General features: G+C 40.2%; 1 protein-coding gene across 1 annotated transcript in view; it reads right to left on the minus strand.

Annotated features, from left to right (window-relative positions):
• Positions 1-3,657: 3,657 nt before the first annotated feature.
• The window catches only part of LOC118328607 (guanine nucleotide-binding protein G(i) subunit alpha-2-like), a 49,273-nt gene continuing 31,807 nt past the window's right edge, over positions 3,658-21,123 (minus strand). Inside the window, exons 2-5 of the mRNA XM_035662397.1 lie at positions 14,028-14,070; positions 9,646-9,787; positions 6,427-6,587; positions 3,658-3,809 (exon numbers count right to left, since the gene is read on the minus strand). Coding sequence (XP_035518290.1) covers positions 3,677-3,809; positions 6,427-6,587; positions 9,646-9,787; positions 14,028-14,070 — 479 coding nt within the window. The 3' untranslated portion in view covers positions 3,658-3,676. The remainder of the gene's footprint in view (positions 3,810-6,426; positions 6,588-9,645; positions 9,788-14,027; positions 14,071-21,123) is intronic.

The following is a 21,123-nucleotide window of genomic DNA, read 5'->3' on the forward strand; positions in this document are numbered from 1 at the left end:
GAAGAGTAGATCCTCAAATATTTGGTCTTGGATTGTAACTGGGCCTCCTCGTACTTGTTGGGGCCTGAAGGACAGAGAGCGTTTGGGGAGAGTCAGTTTCTGATTCGCTAGACTCATTTCCAGCTGTTCCTTGAATGAAATCTCAATTTTATTCATACTGTTCCGCCTGATTTTGCTGAGCTTCCAGTTTGTGCCTCTTTTGAATTACTTTTACATTCGAGTCACACATATAGCGATCATTTAACAACACTCTGCTGTTTTGAATGCATTACAAGAATCCCTAAACCCTTCTAGTAAATCTGAATGAAAAGAGGGTTAATTAAAAAAAATGTCTGTCTTTGCTGAATTTATACTATCTGACACCAAAGTTTTAACATTTATATTTAGCAGTTACATTTGAATGATTTCTCTTATTTTACATTTTCATATTAAGTTGATATTTTCCCTGTGTAGAAGAGAAAAGCCTGGATTTAGGGAATACAGTAGCAAATAAGAAATGGGCTAAAAACCGTTCTCATCATGCAGCAAACTCAATATTGTTTTCATCCAGATTGTCAGAAGAGTGTTTATGACTTGGAAATACTTTCAGAATGCAGTAAAGTGTTGTTAAACAACCCTGCGGGCATAATTCTTGACAGAAACAGATGCTCATCTCATTAACATAATGGTAATGATATTAAAGGCACAACAATATTTTACCGTTTGTTTTGGCTGATTCTGCATCATTAAAATAAGTGACTGTGAAATGAAGCTTTGTCAGTCTGTTGGCCCGTGCTCTGAAGCAAGCGGCAATCTCTGTGAAATGCAAATGGACGGCACACACCGAAAGTAACACAACTGCAGTTCTTCGAACAGCCACTGGAGGCTGGCTACAGGAAATCAGTAATCTCCATAAGGCCCAATATTGAAAATAACCAACTTTAAAGCAAGATATATACATATTTTACAGCCTGGTACAAATAACAGTTTTAGCTCTCTGATTTCCCTGTTCTTAACACTGTACAGGGTGGATTTTTTTATATACTCAGCTGTTTAAATTACATTAAGACTTAAAAGTTAATTCATATTGAGGCATGGTCGCTTTGAGTTCAGGTGACACAGACCCTACAGACACTAACGTCCATTTTTAATTGTACAGTCTATGGTATTGAGACGTTCGGACTGTACCAGTGTATCAGGGAGCAGATGGTCAGAGGGCTGTGGGGCAATCTTCTCCTCGAACAGGTCCTCTTGTTGAGGAACATGGATGATGGATGTCTCTGTGAACCACTTGTTGTTGCAGATGGAGTCCAAACAGCTTCATGCTCTCGTGCATCCGGTTCTGGGTGGGCGGGCACAATGTGGAGATAGAAGAGATTTATTAGAGGAGCACAACTAGGGCACATAAGGGGAAATGAGTTCACTGAAAACCTAACCTCCCTCCCCAGTTAAATCACCCTGGGAATGGGCTTCTAAAAAATGTCAAACGCTGCAAAAGAGAAAAGTCAAGCTAACTCCCATCCTCCTCATCCTCCAGCCAGGACCAGGTCGTAAGCGCTCATGGCTACACGAAGAGTGATAGCTGTGACTCATCGAAGCGTGGGATCCACTTCTTCCTCTCTGCCGCTGGCCTTACCCAACATCAACATCCTGCACAGAGACACACAGTGTAAACATGCTGTTTTTTTTCATAAGAGAGAGTGGTGGACAGGAGATACACACTTTTTCCACACTGACAAGACGAGCCGAGCAGCTTCAAGTCTCTGGAACTGTATGTGTGTGCTCATCTCCTCTCTCTCCTCTCTTCTCTCTCTCTCTCTCTCCTCTCTCTCTCTCTCTCTTTCCAGTGAAAACATCTCTGCCTCTTCCTCCTTTCAGGGCAGGGTGTTTCGCTGCACAGGCCTTGTCATTTTTCCTGGCATTTGTTGGCATTTTAGTTCAGTACAGTTGCTGTGGTAACAGGCAGCCTTAAGACAGGTTGAGGCATTGTCTGCTCCAGTGAAAAAAGAAAAATAAAACCCTCCTCACTCTCCAGCATCCATGATTGAAACTGTCCAACGGTGTACTTCAGCAAGTCCACTACAGATAAATTAAACAACGCTGCTATAACACAAGCCTTGAGACAGGTTGAGGTATGGCAGCGGCATTTAAATTTTTTTTTTACTAAGATCCTACATGACTTATTCATGAAGATGGAGGGTAGCTAGATGGATGTGAGAGGATGGACGGAGCCAGGGTTAGATTTCCTCCATCTCATATCGAGAGGTAGCTTTTCAGCTGGCGGCCACCATTTGCAGCATCCTGTGACACACTTTTGTCATGACACTCTATCGACCTGCTAAGCAGTTTTTCACTTTGCAGAATTTGGTTCATTAGAGCAGAACTTTAACTCCTGTGGACAGCCCAGCTTTAGGCTGAGTAAGCAGAGCTCATTATAACAGTGACACACTTTAGACTGTTTACCTCAACAGTGTGATCATCTCCAGCACTGCATACGTAAGCTAAATATATCACTGCAGCACAGCACTGAAGCGGTGCTGTAGGTAAACATATGTTGGTTGGATTTGATATATGTCTTCCCAAACAGAAATAAAATAAATCAAGATTTAAATATTACACACAGACAACACAGCAGGCGCAGACACACCTTTTCATTTCCACTGCCTTGATGAGGCAGTCTGACTGAAAGCGCTTTCTTATCTTTGATATTTTACAATTTCCTCTGTTGTTGCTAAAGCTTTAACAGTGACTAATGTATCAATCAGATATGAAGTATAATGTGTTTGTAAGTGGATTGAGGGGTGACTGAAATCCTCAGAATGTATGACTTCAATGAGGAATATACCATTATCAGAACACGTAAACACAATGACATTTACTTTGTAAAAACAAGACTATTACTGAGAAGTGAAAACTAGCATTGAAAACAACAAAGGGGTAATAATGAGTTTGTATTATATAATACATTTTACATTACTAATATGCGTAATCCTGCTGTGATACCCATTCAAGAAGCAACACATATGCATACTGTTTGTGTGGGATAACAAAAATAAATCTGTTTATGTGTTTTCACTTATATTTATGGTTGGCACTACACTGAAGGTTTTCCCCTCTTCTTTTTCTGTGAGTGAGCAAGAATTATAGTGTCCCCACTGTAACAGCATCTGGTGGGACGGGCTGTTTGGGTTAAAGACATCAGTTGCTGAAATAGACGGCAACTTCACAACAACTCCACAAATCAGAAAACAAATGTTTTCCTTACTGTGAACTTTACTGACTTTCCGAAAAGGGGAAACATTGTAAGCTGGAAAACACACATAACACTTTTAGTACAAACACAAATGCATGACTCATAAACGCACACACACAAATGAACTGTCCTCAGCTGGCCCTCAAATGAATGTTGTTATTCAACACCATTCAACACATTTTTTATTATTTTTTGGATTGCTTTCACATAATTGTTCAACATCTAAGCACTATTATGTTCAAATAGCCTAGTAATGTCTTGTTACCACTTGTTTTACTATTAAATACAGCAGTTGATCAGCTCAAGGGGCCCTCCAAATGAGTAAACTAGAAGGTTGGGGCCATTTGCAGGTGAAATGAAAGAAATGTGGTGATGGCACCTTTAACACTGAACAGTGTTTCACAAAATGCTGCTGAGAAAAAAAAAAACGTTGGAAGTGGGATCTTACTTGAAGTGCAGGTCCTTGAAGGTGAAATGTGTTTCCACAATGCCAGTGGTCTTCACTCGGGTCCGCAGCACATCTTGCTGTGTGGGGATGTAATCTGGCTTGGCTATCCTCTCCAGGTCATTAAGGTAGCTGATGGGAACACAGACACAAACAATATATATCAAACTAAGACTGCTGCCCTATAATCTCACAGAGAGAATGGATCTTAAGATGTTATGTTCAGGTAAGGTATAAGGGGTAGGTTGTTTGAGGTCTCATGGGTTCCAGATGTAAGAAGGACTGAACTGTTCTAAAATCTTCAGAAAGATACATTTTCTTTGTCAGCAATCACAAAATTATGTTGTGTAGTCAGTAATGTAAAGCTTAAATCCTGCCAAGGGATACTGAGATGCTGGTGCTACATGCACACACACAAAAGACAGTGACTTTTGTTTAAATCCTCTGATATGGTGTGATAAGAGACATCACCAAGTGCAGACAGCCAGGGCACGGCACCCAATTCAGAATTAAACTCTACTTAAACTCTAATTACTAACTCTATTAAAAACTCCATGTCATTTTCTATTTTCTATCAATGTATCTGGCCAGTTTTTACGCACTGTTCCGAATCTATTTAAGAGAAGCAATGTGTGTGTGTGTGTGTGTGTGTGTGTGTGTAAAGATGCCAAATAAAGCAATCAGATTTTTCAGTCCAGCATGCCTTAAGCCTTATAAAATCCCTAAAAACAAGACCACAATCAACTTTTACAAATATAATGTTACCATTGGAGGCACACAAAAGTATTTTCAATCTTCTCAATCTTTCAGCACAATATTCAACTGCATTAAAAAAAGACTGTGTTGTGTAATAAAGTGTTGGTGCTCAGTGTAATCCCATACAAGCCACAGTCCGAGTGTAGATATTAGAGCCTCCGCACCGCTACTTCATGCCACGTGTTTGACAGTTTAATCATAATCCTGCTCCCCACAGAGGTTTAGGCTGCTTTTGTAGTCCACACATCAGATATTCTAACACTGCTTGATTTGACCATTGAGTTTGTAAGCCTTGAAGATTAATTGAATTTGGTCAGCTTACACTCTAATAAAAAAAGGTACTCAACTGTAGTGTGATGGAGAATCATCAATGCCAAAATAATGGTACTTTTTTATATGGGTTTAAAAGAGATTTGTTGTTTTATGTCAGTTTATACTGTTTACACAACTATTTTTAAATATTTTGTTCTGAAAAGGAAACAATGTTGAAATTGTTGACATATCTTTTTTTATTTTTACATTCTGTTTTTACTACGTTCTACTTTGCGCAATAACATTTTTATTTTATGGGGCCAAGAAATCCCTATAATAATCAAAGCCTCCAGTATATGCATGATGACATTAAGTATGACATTTATATGTATTCCTGCAAAAAAAAGTGATATACCGTGAAACCACCAGAATCTTAAACAAATACTGTGATAGAAATGTTGGTCATACTGCCCAGCACTATTTGTTTATATAGACTTGTACAGTCTAATGCCAGCGTGCAAGGAAAGAGCAATATATTTTTAATACACACACAGACATGTGAAAAGGTTAGTCTTGTTTCCTCAGATAATAGTGGCTGGGTGCATTCTTTTCAGAGTGTACAGTACATGTGCCTTTCTATCAAACCAGCGAGAGAGAAGAGGGAGGTCTCTGTTAATGTGAGCTGTGCCATCTCTTTCTCTCTCTTTATCTTCCCCTTCCTTTCTCTGGCTCTCAGCAGGTGCTCAGACATGGATTATGGTCTAGTGCCAGACTCATTTAGTCCTCTCTTATAGCAACCGACTCTCTCAGCGGCCTACAAAGCCATGATGAAACGTCGTACATTGTCCACTCTCCAAGCTACTAAATGTGAGGCTGTATGCTTCCAGGTCGGCCGGCTTGAACAAGAGCGGTGGAGCAGACATGGAGAAGTTATGGTTATACTGGCCAACACAAACAGAGAACAATATCACTCCCCCTGTAAGTTAAATACCGCCTTGACTGCAAAGCAATCATTTGTGAACATTTAACACTCCCCCTGACAGTTTGCAGCACATTCTGGAGGTGTCATAGTATTACCAAAGGCCCTGCCTATTAAACCGAAATTAGTGCCGATAGTTCCTGCTGCAGCTTGCATGCAGCTGCTGCTGAGCGACACTGAAGGTTCTCTGTTTTCTCTGGACGCCCATTTCATAGCAGAAGTGCATCCCCGAGGGTCAGAGTGACAACCACCTCTCACCTCTTACCAGCAGCCTCTCAGAATTACCTCATGCTCTCCCTGTTATTATACTGGAACATTATAACAATGCGGCCAACAAATGGAGCACTCAGAGATGAGGGGTAATTTAGGTAATTAAGACATGAGGAGAGAGGCTGAGGTTGCCATGTTGTTGCAGATTAGCAACATGGCTAGACTTAAAAGTAAAAGCCACTGGTTAAACAAAACCGTAATGTCTTCACTATTAATAACTGTAGCTGCTCTCTATGGGGGCCTTCTCCACAGCCAGTGCTGTGAGGGAGAGAAATGTAGTGTGGTGCCACATTAACAATATGAGAAGCAATAAAACTGGATCCAGCACAGAGGAAACTTTTTAAACTATTATGGTAGAGAAGAGTATGGTGTTGACGTAACAGATGGCTGCATGGCCAACTTTTCACTTTAGAGAAAGCTGTAGGGATAATTTTCAAACCCAATAATCCACACAATATCCTTCATGTTATTTTATGTTATTAAGGCACTCACTAGGCCGCGGAGTCATTGAGCTGGTACTCTCGAGCCCGTGTGAAGCAGCTCTGGACGCCGCCGTCAGCCCACAGTCGTTGGATGACGTTGGACAGATCTTCTGGCAGGATGCCCTGCTCCTCTGCTGCTGCTGACAGGGCAAACAGTTGGCGGGCATCATCCTGACAAGAAAATACACACACACCATTAGATAGAGTAGGTCTCTTTAAAAAAGAAATTAAATTATTTAACCCTCATCATTTTTCTTCACTGGTTAAAGCTGAAGAGCATGATAATGCAGCTTTACTATATATCATGTTTATAATGTATATAGTATTGTTCTCATCATTGGGCTTCATGGCTAACTGTGATGGAGGCTTTCTTGGAACGTAACCAGTAGTAGAAAGGAAAACTAAACAAAAACAGAGGATATATTCAATGGACTAAACATTAATCTAATATAGTGAGTGCCAGCAAGCTGGCTTGTCAACATACAAACTGTAGCTTGCTGTTGTTGCGAGTATCCAGTTAGTGCTTTTCAAAAACAGCTATCTAAATCTGCTAAACTTAGAAATTGCAGATAAGAGCTGCGACCACTGGAAACTGTTGGTTTCCACGATGGAAAGAAAAACAGCATTTTTCTTCCAATGTTATGTAATTTAAAGTTCCTGTATCCCTCTGCCCTCCACACAAGTCTGATTTAACATGTTTTATGGCCAAATGGAAGAAGATATGCTTTCTCTCGACCAATCAGACCACACAAAAGAGACACAGAGAAGTAAACTAAAGAGTGAGCAACAGTTTGACCAAAAGTCATCATTGGTCTAATTTGCCCTGGTACATCTCGTCCACCACTAAACTTTACACTGTAATGAGTCCACCTATTGAGGTGCAGTGGCCTGAAAAAAACATGTGTCAAATGGCAGACAGTACATCAATATTTGCATGTATTTACTTGCCTTTATTACCCAGAGATCCCCATATCAAGTGAGCAGGGAGGCATTCACTGAAAGTCTACAGCTGAATTTAGCTGTGCCTGTTTAGCATTAATAACTTTGTTTCTTGTCATCAATGTCTTGTTCAGGAGCAGCTCAATATTGCAGATTACTGTTGATGGACACAACTAAACCGTAACCGTTTCTTTAACAACAAGGGCTGTTCTCTTGTTCTATCCATTTTAGTGGGACTGCTGTGCAAACACCTGCACACACACACACAACCTTGAGATTCACTTTTTCAGCATTGAAAACATTTGAGTTGTGACTCAGCCATCTGAACAGGTTCTGGCACAGGCAGCCACCAAGCAAATGGACTATTGATACTGGTGGATTTATGTGTCAACAATCAAAGGTAGAGTTGCAGCTATACTCGCTGGGAGCACGAGAAGGGCATCGTCCACAGCTTACATCACCTTCGTCGCACCACTCTGACCCTTTGTGTTTTTCAAGGGCTTACCTAAACTTTTGATGTTATCTACTGAGAGCAGGCTTTCATGTATTAGTTAACCATTGCCTGGCCTTCCATTTCAGCTGTAGGTCACAGTAAGTTAGTAGCTCTTTACTGTGTACCACGTGGTAGTAATTAAAATCCTGTGATATAGCAGAAGCTGTTATAAATGGATGTCAGAATACCAGGGATTTCTGACACCTACGCTCTCCTTGACTGACCCAAATAACAGGCCTTCAGTCAACCTGAAGGGCATTTAGTCACATTACATTCATATGGCAGTTGGCTATGGCTGGGCACTTCTGAAGCTGGAGTTTCTAACTTTGGTCTCTATTAATATCCCACAGACAAATGAAAGAACTTACATGTTCTAAAGGTAACTTTGTGAGGTACAGCCAAAGAGAGTCTAGAAAAGTGATGATTCAACTAATTCCAGATTGAAGAACATCAACATCTAAATTAGTCTGATACAGTCATCTAGGCGTGGCATTGGCAGAGGTGTGCATTGTACAAACTACTATTTGGTTACCAAACGTTTGCAGAAATTGTTATGTTGTGTGTAAAATGAAAGCAGTTTGTTCCTTATATATAAATAAAGAGATGCAGTCACACGCTGATTCAGAATATTGCTGAACGCCGGCTGCGTTGCTTCCGACTGAGACAAATATTGTGTTTTTAATTGAAATCTGTGAAATGTTCCAGGATGCTTAAAGCTCTCTGTAGGCCATTGCAGTGGGGGAGAAGGTGGAACTCAAATAAACTTGAAATACTGTAATCTGTCCAGCATGTGACATATACCAGGCAGTCAAAAAGCTCTTTCCACATAAAACCATGTTTATCCAACTCTTATGGAATGAAGGTCGCTTGGGAGAGTGACAATTGGAAAGAATGCAAGTATGAATGCAATTCAGCTAAATTGACAGTCTGAAAATCAGGCAGGTCAGATTTCCTTATGTAGTATTTACACACTCTGATGTAAGTTAATAGGAAGAGAAACGTGCACTGTGAGTGGAAATATGCTGTATTAGGTGCTGTCGGACTGTCCAAAAGGCATGGCCACACAGCTGTCTCCTTTTCACTGCATTTTCAAACATAATCCTTTCAAATGTACTTTGATGAAGGAGTTGACAGACTGATTCATCCTCTATAACTAAACATACTTACAGTATAAAATGATCTTTCAAATGATCTGCAAGAATGGAATACATGAATCACATTTGTGAGACAATGAGTGCATAGAAAAGGGAATCATAATTTTCTCCTCTCATGAGTAATGCCTAAATTTTATTTCTGTGATCTTATCATCTCCCTGGGTGGTGCCTCGTTGAAAGGCAATTCCTTACTGTTTCCGTTAACACACACACACACACACACACAAGCAGAAAAAACATGACACTGCAGGAGTCCATCTTAAGCATCTGCTACCCAGAGTTGATTTCCAAGTAGAAACTGTCACACTGCACTCGAGAGAAATTCTTAAGCTGCATAATTTCTGCAGGCTGAAATCCTCAAGGCTAGATATGGGCGGTTAGGATGGAGGCAGAGTTGTGATAAGTAGAGATGATATCACTGGCCTGAGTGAAGCAATATTACACTATACTTTTAACAGCTTTCTATTAAACAGTATGACAACAATATGGCACTTGAAGCCATGTCATTTAAGTATCTGTAATATTTGTTTATTAGACTAATATACTGTTAATGACTATCTGTAGGACAAAGTCATGTAAAACAAAAACAGGCACATTTACACTTGGCTGGAGAGGTTCTCCTGCTGGGCTTTCAGATACCTACCGCTCTAGTAGGTTCCTCATAGTCGATCTTAAGGTTGGCCATGGCTTTGATGATGGCCATAATGGACTGGATTGTGTTGCTGTAGACAACTGCTCTGTACTGCTTACACTCATCTTCTGAGTATCCATCCTCGTGAATAATCCTGGAGACAGAAACCAGAGGTAGGGAGGGGAGGAGCAAGAGAGAAAAGGACTAGTTTGTTAAAAAGAATATCACTATTTGAATTTGAATTTCAATAAAACATACTACTGACATTATTACATATGACTACACATTATAATGGTGTAAAACTACTACTTTACTACTCAGGACTGAAAAAAGTACTTTCAACACTTCTGCATATTCTTCAAGTTAAAAAGAAACTTTTTATTCACTATTAATCTACTCCTAGATGCTACAACTGAGCATCAATCAAAGACAATGTAGTAAAACGCATTCATTTATTAATTTCTCGCTCTTTTTTTGTTACATTAACATTATTATTGAAAGCACAACAACCAATTCCATCATAATTAGTTATTTGGTAGATCGACAGATTGATACAAATGCAGGAATAAGCAGGAATGACTTTTTGTGGTTGAAGAAGGTCTCACTTCATTGTGCCCCACCCCCACTTTTGAAATCAAACCTACACCCTTTTAGAGATGATACAGCTGATATGTGTTTTGCTTATTTATTGTTTGCCCATCAGCTGTTAAAAGAAAGTAAAAGAAAGGCTATCCTGCTAAATATTTCTCTCACTGAGAAAACGTTGTCCATTTGTTGTTATATCTAATATTTCATTAGATCTATCAAAGACAATCGAATCTTGCGCATATGTGATCACAAATCACTGCTGGGTTGCTGCACTGGGAAAATTCTGCCGTTTTTGTATCTCTCAGCTAGAGGACACTAAAACAAATATTTACTTGCTTTTGGAGCTGTGGAACGAGACGGAGAGAAAGAGGCATGTGGTTGAAAAAGCACGGGGCTGAGAAAGAAGCTGCTGGGCTGGAAACCAAACAAAACCATCTCCCCTGGCCCGTCACAGCCCAGAGACGAGAGCCACACAGCCAGGATGCTCATTGGTTGTGTGATGTGCTGAATGGGACCTCATTAAAATGCAAGTGAGCCCACTGTGAAACACTGTGAGCGCACAGCCAAGAGGACTGAAAGCCTACAGTGATTCCCCTCCTCAAACAAACAATACTTTTACTAAATCCATACTGTTATTTTTGACTAGAAGCACTTTGCAGAGTTTGTTTTAAAAAACACTATTTAGATTATATTACCAAATATTAGTTTTCCATAAAACCAAGACCTTGTGTTGATTAAGATGGTTGTGTCCTGTGTGGTTACTGGTTACATACTGTAAGCATTACAGAACACATTTAGAAACAAATAACTTAATTCTTGGCCTAACTCTCCATGAGATTTGACTGAAATCAGTTGAGCACTTTGAAGATATCCTTTGAACTGAACCAGACAAACTGAACTGACAGTGCTTATTATGTTGTATGAACTTATGAGCCACCTCCTTCTCATTTAAATATTTAATTACTGCTGTGTTAAAATTAACTTGCACGTCTAGTGTCAACCAGGGCGGACATTTTCAATAGAACTCTAAAACTGGATTACATTGAAATCCCATCATTAATGCTGTCATATCCTGTGGCTGTCACATTTCTGCAAGCAGAATTATGCCTTTTTGTCTAGTGTGAACCGGAGGTGTTTTTTTTCTGATTTTTTCTTAAAAAGGACTTCAAAACTACATAAAATGAAACCCCATCATTACTATAGCAGTTTCCTGTGACATTTTTTGCTGCATAATTATCCGTTTTGTCAGAATTAAGAATAGGAAAAATCCACACATAGTATCTCTGAAATCTATTGTGTGTCCATCTTCCAAAAAAAGACAAGAGAAATTTAGAGTGTAGTCTGGGACTGAGAGGTTACATTTGAGTCAGTTAGGTTTGCTCTCTATTTTTAGGTAGCTGAAAGGATTCACTCCTACTCCTCTGTGAGCAAAGAGAAGACAGTAGTGTTGTTCTCTTTTCACTTTAGTGTCAGTTAAAGGCCTTGATAGACCTTTACAACACAGATAGGGGAATTTGAAACATATTTAAAACAAAAATGTATACAGAGAAATTCGGAGAAACTCCTTTTTATGTTTTGTGTGATGCGTGCTTTTGTTAATGACATCAAAAGCAAAAGCATCAAGCCTGTAGGTGTTCATTGATGCACACAACTGAGGGGATTTTAAAGAACCATGTATCACAGAAATGTATCAAATTGCTTCCAGTCAGTGCAGCAACACAAAACAGGAACACTAGGAACTTTCATTCATTCACATCAGTTTCACTTATGCTTCAACAAACAGTAATCAGAGCCTCGGCTGTACAGAAGAGGGCAAAAAATTGTTTTTCTTATGTTTGTACTCCTTCCTGCTCATATCTTTTGGGCCTGCTGCTGATCATGTCAGCGTTTTCTTAAATTGAAAAACTGGAAATTTGTTAGAATTATTGCTGAATGGGACCTCATTAAACTGCAAGTGAGCCCACTGTGAAACACTGAGGCACAGCCAAGAGGACTGAAAGCCTACAGTGATTCCCCTCCTCAAACAAACAATACTTTTACTAAATCCATACTGTTATTTTTGACTAGAAACACGTTGCAAACTTTGTTTCAGAAAACACTATTCGAATTGTTATTTTATTGTAATCTAACATTATAACACATCATGTGGACATGGTATAGTTAGTGATGGGTATCGAGAACGAGTAAAAATATAATTATTTATTTTATAACATCCTCCTGAAGCAAGTCTGCTCATCTTAACGTTGTGAGGTTATTAGAGTTTTTCCTGTAAGATTTTTTTGTTAAAAACATCCTTAGAGAATCAGTTAAACCGTACAGCTGGAAGAAGGAGCATTCAGCAAACCAAGAGATGTGGTTTACATGACATGTCTCACTGCTTCTTGAACAGCCTCCCAGAGCTAATTTTTAGTAGCTCACTTTATCTTCACGTTGTGAAGCTATTACAGTTCTCCCTACAAGATTTTTGTTTTAAAAACATCCTTAGAGAATCAGTTAAACCCTACAGCTGGAAGCAGAAACAATCAGCAAAGCGTTTACATAGTGACATATATGACTCACTGCCTCTTCAAAGTCTCAGACGTTGTGTACTTGAATAACTATTTCTGCTCAGCATTGTAAATGTGAAATAAAATAAACCATAATTTAGCAAATGCATTGCCAATTTCTTTCCTTCAATTTATTTAGAACCAAATTCCGCTGTATACTTGAGAATGATATTTGCCCAACAGGTATCGGGTAACATTAATCATTATATCAGCTAGCTAGGAGATTGCTTTTATCACAGGACATCCCTATATACAATATCAGCTGCAGTGCAAATAAAGATACATATTGCCAGTCCGTGTGTGTGTGTGTGTGTGTGTGTGTGTGTGTGTGAAAAAGGATGTTTCCTAATAGAAACTACTCTAGAAGACTTAATTTGGCATCTGGTTTACTTGAATTTGCACATTGGACTATTGTATTCTGCTTCCTTTAGATTTCCTGACTAAGTCTGGGTTTTCAGTGAAAGAACAACAATGTGTCCATCCGTGACAATTTTGTTTAGGTATAAGTTTAGATGTCTCTTCTCTTGTCCTGTCACAGTAAAGACAGCGTTATATACCAGAAAAAAAGAGTTGTATGTCTTCAATAGGCCAAAACCTGCCAAACAATATATCGGTTGGGCTCTAAGTAGTAGTTTGGCATTAGGGTGTCATTATCAACATCAAGATGACTTTAGTAAAAGCAGGCCAGTCAAACCTTAAACAAACGATCTGGATCATATGATGAAAATATGGCATTTATTTTTGTTACATGTATTATTTTAAGAAAGGTTACAGTCTCCTTATTGGTCCACATAAACCTGATGTTGCTGTCTGCTGCAAATTTGAGTCTATTCAGTGAAGCAGAAGCCTCCATGAACATTTAAGTCACATGCTTTAAACATGCTTTTAAGTCGCGTATTCCGCTTTCATTGATATGCCAAGTGTATAAATAATGTTTCCATTAAGGTCTTTTTTATGTGCAAATTGAAAATGCGGATAAAAACAGGTGGATAGAAATGCACTTTATGAAACATGATGATTCATGGGAGCATGGAAGCCAATGTGAACATGGTATTAAATTGTGCACACAGTTGCTTTGATACCCACAAATGAATGTGCTGCCATAAATCTTCATTTTTATGCAGTAGAGGTACTGATCCTCAAATAAATGTTGGGAACCATCTGTATTTAAATATTCCTAATGCATGTGCTGCATGTAAAACATATATTAATTTGTCAGAGATTATGGGAGGAAAAGCAAAACAATGAGCAGTCACTCACTTCATCTGCTTCACAATGGTGCTCTTCCCCGACTCTCCAGCACCTGCAGAGAGAACAAAAACAGGCAGAGGTTAAAAATACTCTCCCGTTAGCTGAGAAATGTAAACAGGGAGCCAGCAAGGCAGTCTCACATCTGGACCCTTGTCTTGCTCCCCTCCCTTTACCTCCCAGCCTTGGCTTCAGCTCTGCAACAGATCTCAGCCCTCATTTTCATCCTGGACCATTCTCCAGTTCTCTCTTACTGAATATCTACAGGGATTCTGCCCCTGTATTTATAACTCAGTTGGTTTTATCTGTAGTCTGAATTCAAATGGTAAGGGGGTGTCTTAATCTCACAGTGAAAACATCCCGGCCACTCTCAGCCTCCAAAAAGGAACAAAAAACACCTGCCATCCTATTCTTCTCTTTTTATTTCAAGTCACTTTATCACGGTTAACATTTTAATGGAAACGTCTTACACTGACAGGATATGGGCTTGTCTTATCCCCTGCTATGTTTATGCGAACAGCCTGAGGCGACCAGAGAGAGCTCATCTGCCACAAGGAATCTAACACTACACACACACACACACACACCCAGGGGTGCCTGTCAGTGCACTCTCCACTCGTACTCGCCTGGGGTTAAGTCTTTCTGGGATGACCCTCAAAATACACTACTACGCAGCATGCAGCACGCAAATGCACAGTGAAGCCTCTGGGTAGGAATGGGCCAAGATAGTTTCCGCAGACAGCTGTCAGCTCCTACGCCTCTACCATGGTGTATGGGCTCAGACTGGCTAATAGAGCCGGATGTGCCAGTTTGCCTTGAAATAAAGACAGTTTATACCAATATCATATTCCGACAGTCCAAAGGTGTGTCATCGTGCACCTTGTTGTGCACTAAGTCTGAGTACGTGACCAAAAATGTAACAAATACAAAAAGGTTGTGAATGTCAGGGGTAATTTTTCTGTTGAAACATACAAACACATTGCAACATTCTTCATTTTACATCCACCTCACAGCTCTGAAGTCTCCACTCTGCCCACGAGGCAATTTGCAAATCACACTGTGATGAAGCGCTCATCCATCTGCCGTACAGTCTGTGGGCCATATTGTTAAGCAGGAGGAAAAGCAAAGAAAGAAATGCTCGCTCTGGAACACTGCATACCTTGAGCGTGAATAGGGAACTGTAAACAGATTCCCTGCTGACGAAAATGGGAAATAACTAAGAAGCAGACCGATTCAATGGAAGTGAGCAGTGTGCATTCCATATAAATCCAGTTATTTTTTCAGAATGCAGATGGAGTACTTGGCCAGGAATAAATCATATTACAGACGAGCTTCATTCTATTTAAGCTGGTTAAAACCACAATATTGGTTTAAAACCTTTTCTTAACCCCTTTCTTGAACCTTAACTGTATCTATTGCCTCTGAGGGTTAAGCACTAATAAAGGACACTAATCATTTTGCACTAATCTGGAAGAGAGCAACAGAACCTTTGTGGCTCGGTCGCAGATATGGAATCTGGAGGCAAACTATCCGAACATACTTTCTAGACCTGTGCATCCATGCGAGTCTGACTGACCAGGGCCGAACTAGCAGGCCTCTCTCACCACACACAAACACACACACTTATACACACACTTACACAAGCACACAACAAGCACATGCTCTCCTGAAAGTAGTAAACATGCCCTTTGGAGTTTGTCCAGTGAACCTGAAGCTGCTAACAGTTAGAAATGTGCAGTGAAGTTTGGCTCATACCTTTGGTGCCACTGCTGTTTTGATTAACAAATAGGTAGAAGCTCTCTTTACTGTACGATGGAAATACACTTAACCTCCTGGCAGACTTTCTCAGTTTTCTAGCATGTGCATGTGGAATCTGCCCGGAGTTCAAATGATCTGATTTTAAAATACTGTTTATAATACAGTGGAAATCTGCATAATAATGAATATATCTGCACATGACTGAGTTCTAAAAAACATATATATAACAATATACATACACATATGCAGAGGCAAGTCCTGCACTGCACTGTTTCGCTTTAATATTTCATACTTGCCAGCTGGCGGTAAAGGGCTGCCAACAACTGAACAAGCACTTGTACTTTAAAAGGACGGTTTGCAGAATTCCTACAGGACGGGGCACACATTGTTTCTACTAATAAAGTGAAGTGACTTAAGTGAATGAAACACACACACATACTTATCAGGACTGCTGAGGGATCGTAGAGGATGCTTTTTCATGGTTAGCGATGTGATACGAGTGTCAATCGCTCACAAGCCTGTGTTGCTGGTGGTTCTGTGGGGAAAAGCTGTGGCAGGAACTCAAGGTCTGATCATAGTCGGACTAATACCACTGATTCTGTAACTATTACCCACCACACTTTGTCTGATCTGAGGCTAATGCTGCATTATCACCATATCTTCCTTTAGAGCATGGAGGCTCTACAGCTGCACGAACACACACACACACACAGACCATTTCCATGTGCTCTGTTGATACTGGTACTTTCCAAAGATTGTTTGGAAAAAATTGTATAACTCAGCGCTGAAGAAGCAGAGTTTCTCTCTACAGTAATGGTGACTGAACAGACCATAGTCATCATCAGGTTTTCTCAGCAACATTTAACAGCATTTAAACGAACTAATCTTAAACTTGACATAACCTAAAATATACTTAAACTGACCTGTAGCACATCCTTTCTAAAAATAAACTGAACTGACATGAAGATTAAATGGAAGACATGGGCATTAAACTAAACTATTTGACCAAGATGCAGAGGAAACGGACTGCTTGTGCAGAGCAGGAGATGAAGAAAAGTTGAGTCTGCAGGAAAATAAATACTGCCCAATGCCTAGCAACTGGGCAACATGTACAACAGTTGTGGTTGTCTTTGACTCATAGTAGAAAATGAGGAGAGAAAGAAAAGCACAGGGAGGAAAAATAGACAACTTCCATTTCAGTCTCCACTTTCATTTAAATAAGATTAGTTAGCTTCTGTATGTCTGTCACCATTCCTTCAAACTCAATAGAATACAAAAGGTGTAGAAAACAGACAAAAAGAAGAAAAATGTGACTGTAGGTTGCTCACATATCTGTGTGCGTGTACAGATATGTAGTACTAGGAGAAAGCGGCAGGGAATTTGTAAATCTCCCAGCAAGACTCAGGAAATTGCCTGATTACTGATGGGTTACAATGTGACTGGCAGACAGGCGGAACCAACAAGGGGATGGGTGCCAGGAGAACCTGTGCCGAAGGGGCCTGCAGGATTAACTGGGGTCCAGCTGCTGCAGGACAGCGCCTGGGCCTGACCCCACGATGTCACAGGTGGGGGGTGTCATTAACAGTGACACAATCAGGTCAGATGACAGTCACGGTAAGTGAGTAAGGTCCTTTTTGGATGCATTCCCTACGCACAGCACATCGATATATGCAAACAGAAACAGCTTTAATCAAGTCCCAGGTGGCCACAGACTAAAGCGAACCTCTGCTAATTGCAAAAAAGGAGAGAATACATTGATCCCTTCGGGTCAGGTAAGATATTAAAAACAAAGTGTGGTGTTGCCCTGGGGAACATGGTGGTTTCATTCATTTAATTGTTATAGAGCTGATAAAGGAAATGACTCCTGTTTGTATTTATAGACAACATGGGACCCACTTGGTACTTCATTAGGACTCTGAGTACACCTGTAATTGGGTATCTACCTTTGTTTGGAGATGAGCAGGTAGCTGTTTAAGGCCACCTGGGAATGAAATTCAATTATTATTATTATTATTGTCATACCAGGGGAAATCTGACAGCTTCCACTGTTCAAACAGGTGGGTTTTTTTTTGCTTTGTTTTTTTTTGGGGGGGGGGGCTCAGATATAATTATCCAGCAAAGGAGATGAGTTGAAGCATCTTATCATCCAGCAGTAGACCAAATGTGTGTGGAAATTACAGCCATGGACAGCAGCTAGTGTTTTAATGCCACACTAATATACTATTCACTGAGGAGGACCAGTTTTTTTAATCTGTGCTTTATCAGACATAGAAAGCCTTGGTGATTAATTGATCTTTAGGTGTCATACGCTCCAAACTGGGCAGTAACCATCAGCACAGAGAAGCTTTCTTGAAAAACTGGAGGTCTCAAAACTGAAATCTGACACATGAGCATCTGAAAGCTGGGTTAGTCAACAAGCCTAGAAACAGGACCATCAGTTACATGTACACTATTTCTTTTCCAGTTTAGCTGTGAAACCTACATCCTAATAAGGAATTTCAGTTGTCTTTTGCAGAAATAGGATCTGAGAGAAGAAATGACAAAGCTTTATCGACTCCCACATTTGCAAAGAGATGAAACCCGGCGAGAGGAAGAAGTGTGCCAGCCAGCTCTACTGTGAGAATTCCTGGCATGCTCACACCGTCTCTAGAGTTTCGTTATTCAGTGAAGCATGATGAAACTGACAAGTCCACACATAAAGGAAGGAGAGTATGAAAGGTACTTTCCCCTGTTCTGTGTCAAGACTCGGGATCAACAGCTTAAAACAATCAACTTATTTCTTTATCTTCCTGCAGTGCCTATGTCATCATCATCATCATCCTGCAGCCACGGCCTCATCAAGCTAAAAAATGTTAACTGTCTGAAAGGTTTGCCTCCCTTGGTATTGAGGCTTTCACTCTGTCTGCGAATAAATGTGCATGTGTTTGGAGCAAGTGTGACCCATCCTGGTGGGACTGGGAGCAAAGGCACAAAGGCAGCAGTGTGGGCCCCTGCTAGCTGAGAACACAGGGCCGCTGTTGATGTTTAGGCCTGGACCTTTCCAATCAGCGCTATAAGCTCGCACAAATTACTCACCCTGCTCCGCCTCCTTTCACTCAGCATGACAACTGCCTTCACCAGCCACAGCAAATAGTTTTACGACCACTAGCAGAGGAACGGCTGAAGAAGCTAGATCTAACGGCTGATGGGAGGAAGATATGCTGAACTGTACTGAGTTGAGACGATAAGAAGAGTATCATCGTGATTTGTAAAAGAGTGAAATCCCAGCTAGCTCTTTGTGATACCCTACATGGTTTGTTAAAGTGCCCAAAATGACCTGCAAGTTTCCTCACATGTTCTGATGTTATGAAAGGAGAAACTTTGAGATTTGGGGCAATAAAACCAAAAAAATAAAAAAAAAAAATCAATAAAGGCTCAGTTTTTTATCACTGATGGGGAAGAAGTGAAAATTGGTGTTTTGATGAGGGAAAGAGAAATGTAATTTTAATGTGTATTACGAAAGACACATTTGGATGTTAAATGTAAATCTAATCCAGTTGAAGAAGATTTAATAATAAGTAACAAAATAACTAAATAAGAAGATGCCCTTTTCTTTCCCATTTCTTTCTCGCTGATACTAAGTGCTCAGTAATAGCTTAGCCTAATGAGAGTTGTGGGAATAATAACCCAAATACCAGTGAAACATAATAAAATCCAATTGAACAGTTTCCAAGCAGTTTTCCTTGCAGGGCAACTGTCTTGTATCTACATACTGTAGGTTTTTGAGATATTATGTGCACATTCAGTAGGGGTGAGTTCTTTAATATTACTCCTGCAGCATGTTCATGTAGTCCTCTTGCAAATGTGCTTTTACAAGCTAGTGATAGATTATTTGGCATTTTGAGATCATCCGAATCACCCCCGATGTTTGTGCTCATGAGGCCGATGAACAAAACATTTCTTCAGACTCATCTGCAGCAGCCTTGTCAGTGTGGCTGCTGTGGAACGTTGTTAACCAGCCCCCCACCCCGAGGTTTTGGTTTCGAGCAGTGTACTATAACTCTCCTGCTGTAAACATATGCCTGAATTTTCTTTAGAATAGAATTGTACACGACTTTTCTTTGTTTTGATATCAGGATTATATCTCGACCATCAGCAGCCCCGCTTTCTAAATATTGGCCATTGTACAACCCATATCGGGTGACCACTATTACAAGCTGTTTAAAATGTCCAAAATAGACTGCCTTTGTGTAATTACTGAGGAGCTTTTGTCCTGAACCTTCAGGCATGCAGACAATTAGACAATTCACTGGAAAATGAATAAAGCAACAGCTCTGCTGTGTGAAAAATGAATGTCACACGCTTTAATGAGACAATTATTTCACCGATTCTTATGCTGCTGTTGAATGTAAAGAAAGTTAAGTAACACACCAAGGGAAAGTTCAATAATACATTGTAAAGAGCACAAGAAGATTTTCCTTTAAGTCAGGCTCATCTGTCCACTAAATTCATAATGTGCTGGCCCTCTGGTCCTTTCTGTCCCCACTTCGGAGCAGATCTGTTGAATAAATCAATATCTGACCCATTGGGTGACAGACTGACCCATGAATAGCTTGGGCTTAATCCTTAGCATGCTGATAAATATTGGCCGCTGTGCAGGCAAGGCTCGTCTCACTATTAGACATCACTTCTCACTGACTTGACACTTCTCACAGTCTCTTTTCTCACTCTCAGCAGCCTGAGGCACATTTGAGACTTAAACAAATAACACAATGAGACATCTGAAATCTCACAATCTCCCCACTTATATAAAATACACTAAACTTACAGGGAGAAAAGTAATGAGGCGGTTTGTGTTAAAGCCAAGATGAGTAAGGAAGTAAGAAAACAGAGGTAGAAAAGCTTAGGGACAGGGTTAGAAAAGGGGAAAAAACAACAACAAAAGCGCTGAGTTCGCAACTCTAGCCTGTTGCAGTATTCAGTGAAACAAAACTACACTCACTACATTGAACTCCCTGACATACTCAGCTATCTCATAGACAACAAAATAGTTTCTCCATCTCCCCAAGGCCTCAGTCTCTCTTTATTCTATAATCTAATTAATTTTAATTTCCATCATATCTCAAACTCTTCCTCCCACTGTCTTCAGCCGCCTACACACCAGCCGTGAGGCGGCCCGATGCCGCCTGTTCTTCTCAGCTATGTGTTGAGAAATGTGCCAATCTAGACTCGAGACCAGAGGCCCTCTGAGAGACACATGTGCCACTTCCTATTCTCAGATCCAATCAAGGAGGAAATGGAAGCAGCTTGCATGAACATGTGTACACTCGAGTACGCAAAAAACACGCGTACACACACACAAACACACACA

This window comes from Morone saxatilis, unplaced genomic scaffold, assembly GCF_004916995.1.
Source record: "Morone saxatilis isolate NCDOM2014 unplaced genomic scaffold, NCSU_SB_2.0 Contig18, whole genome shotgun sequence".
Classification (NCBI taxonomy): domain Eukaryota; kingdom Metazoa; phylum Chordata; class Actinopteri; family Moronidae; genus Morone; species Morone saxatilis.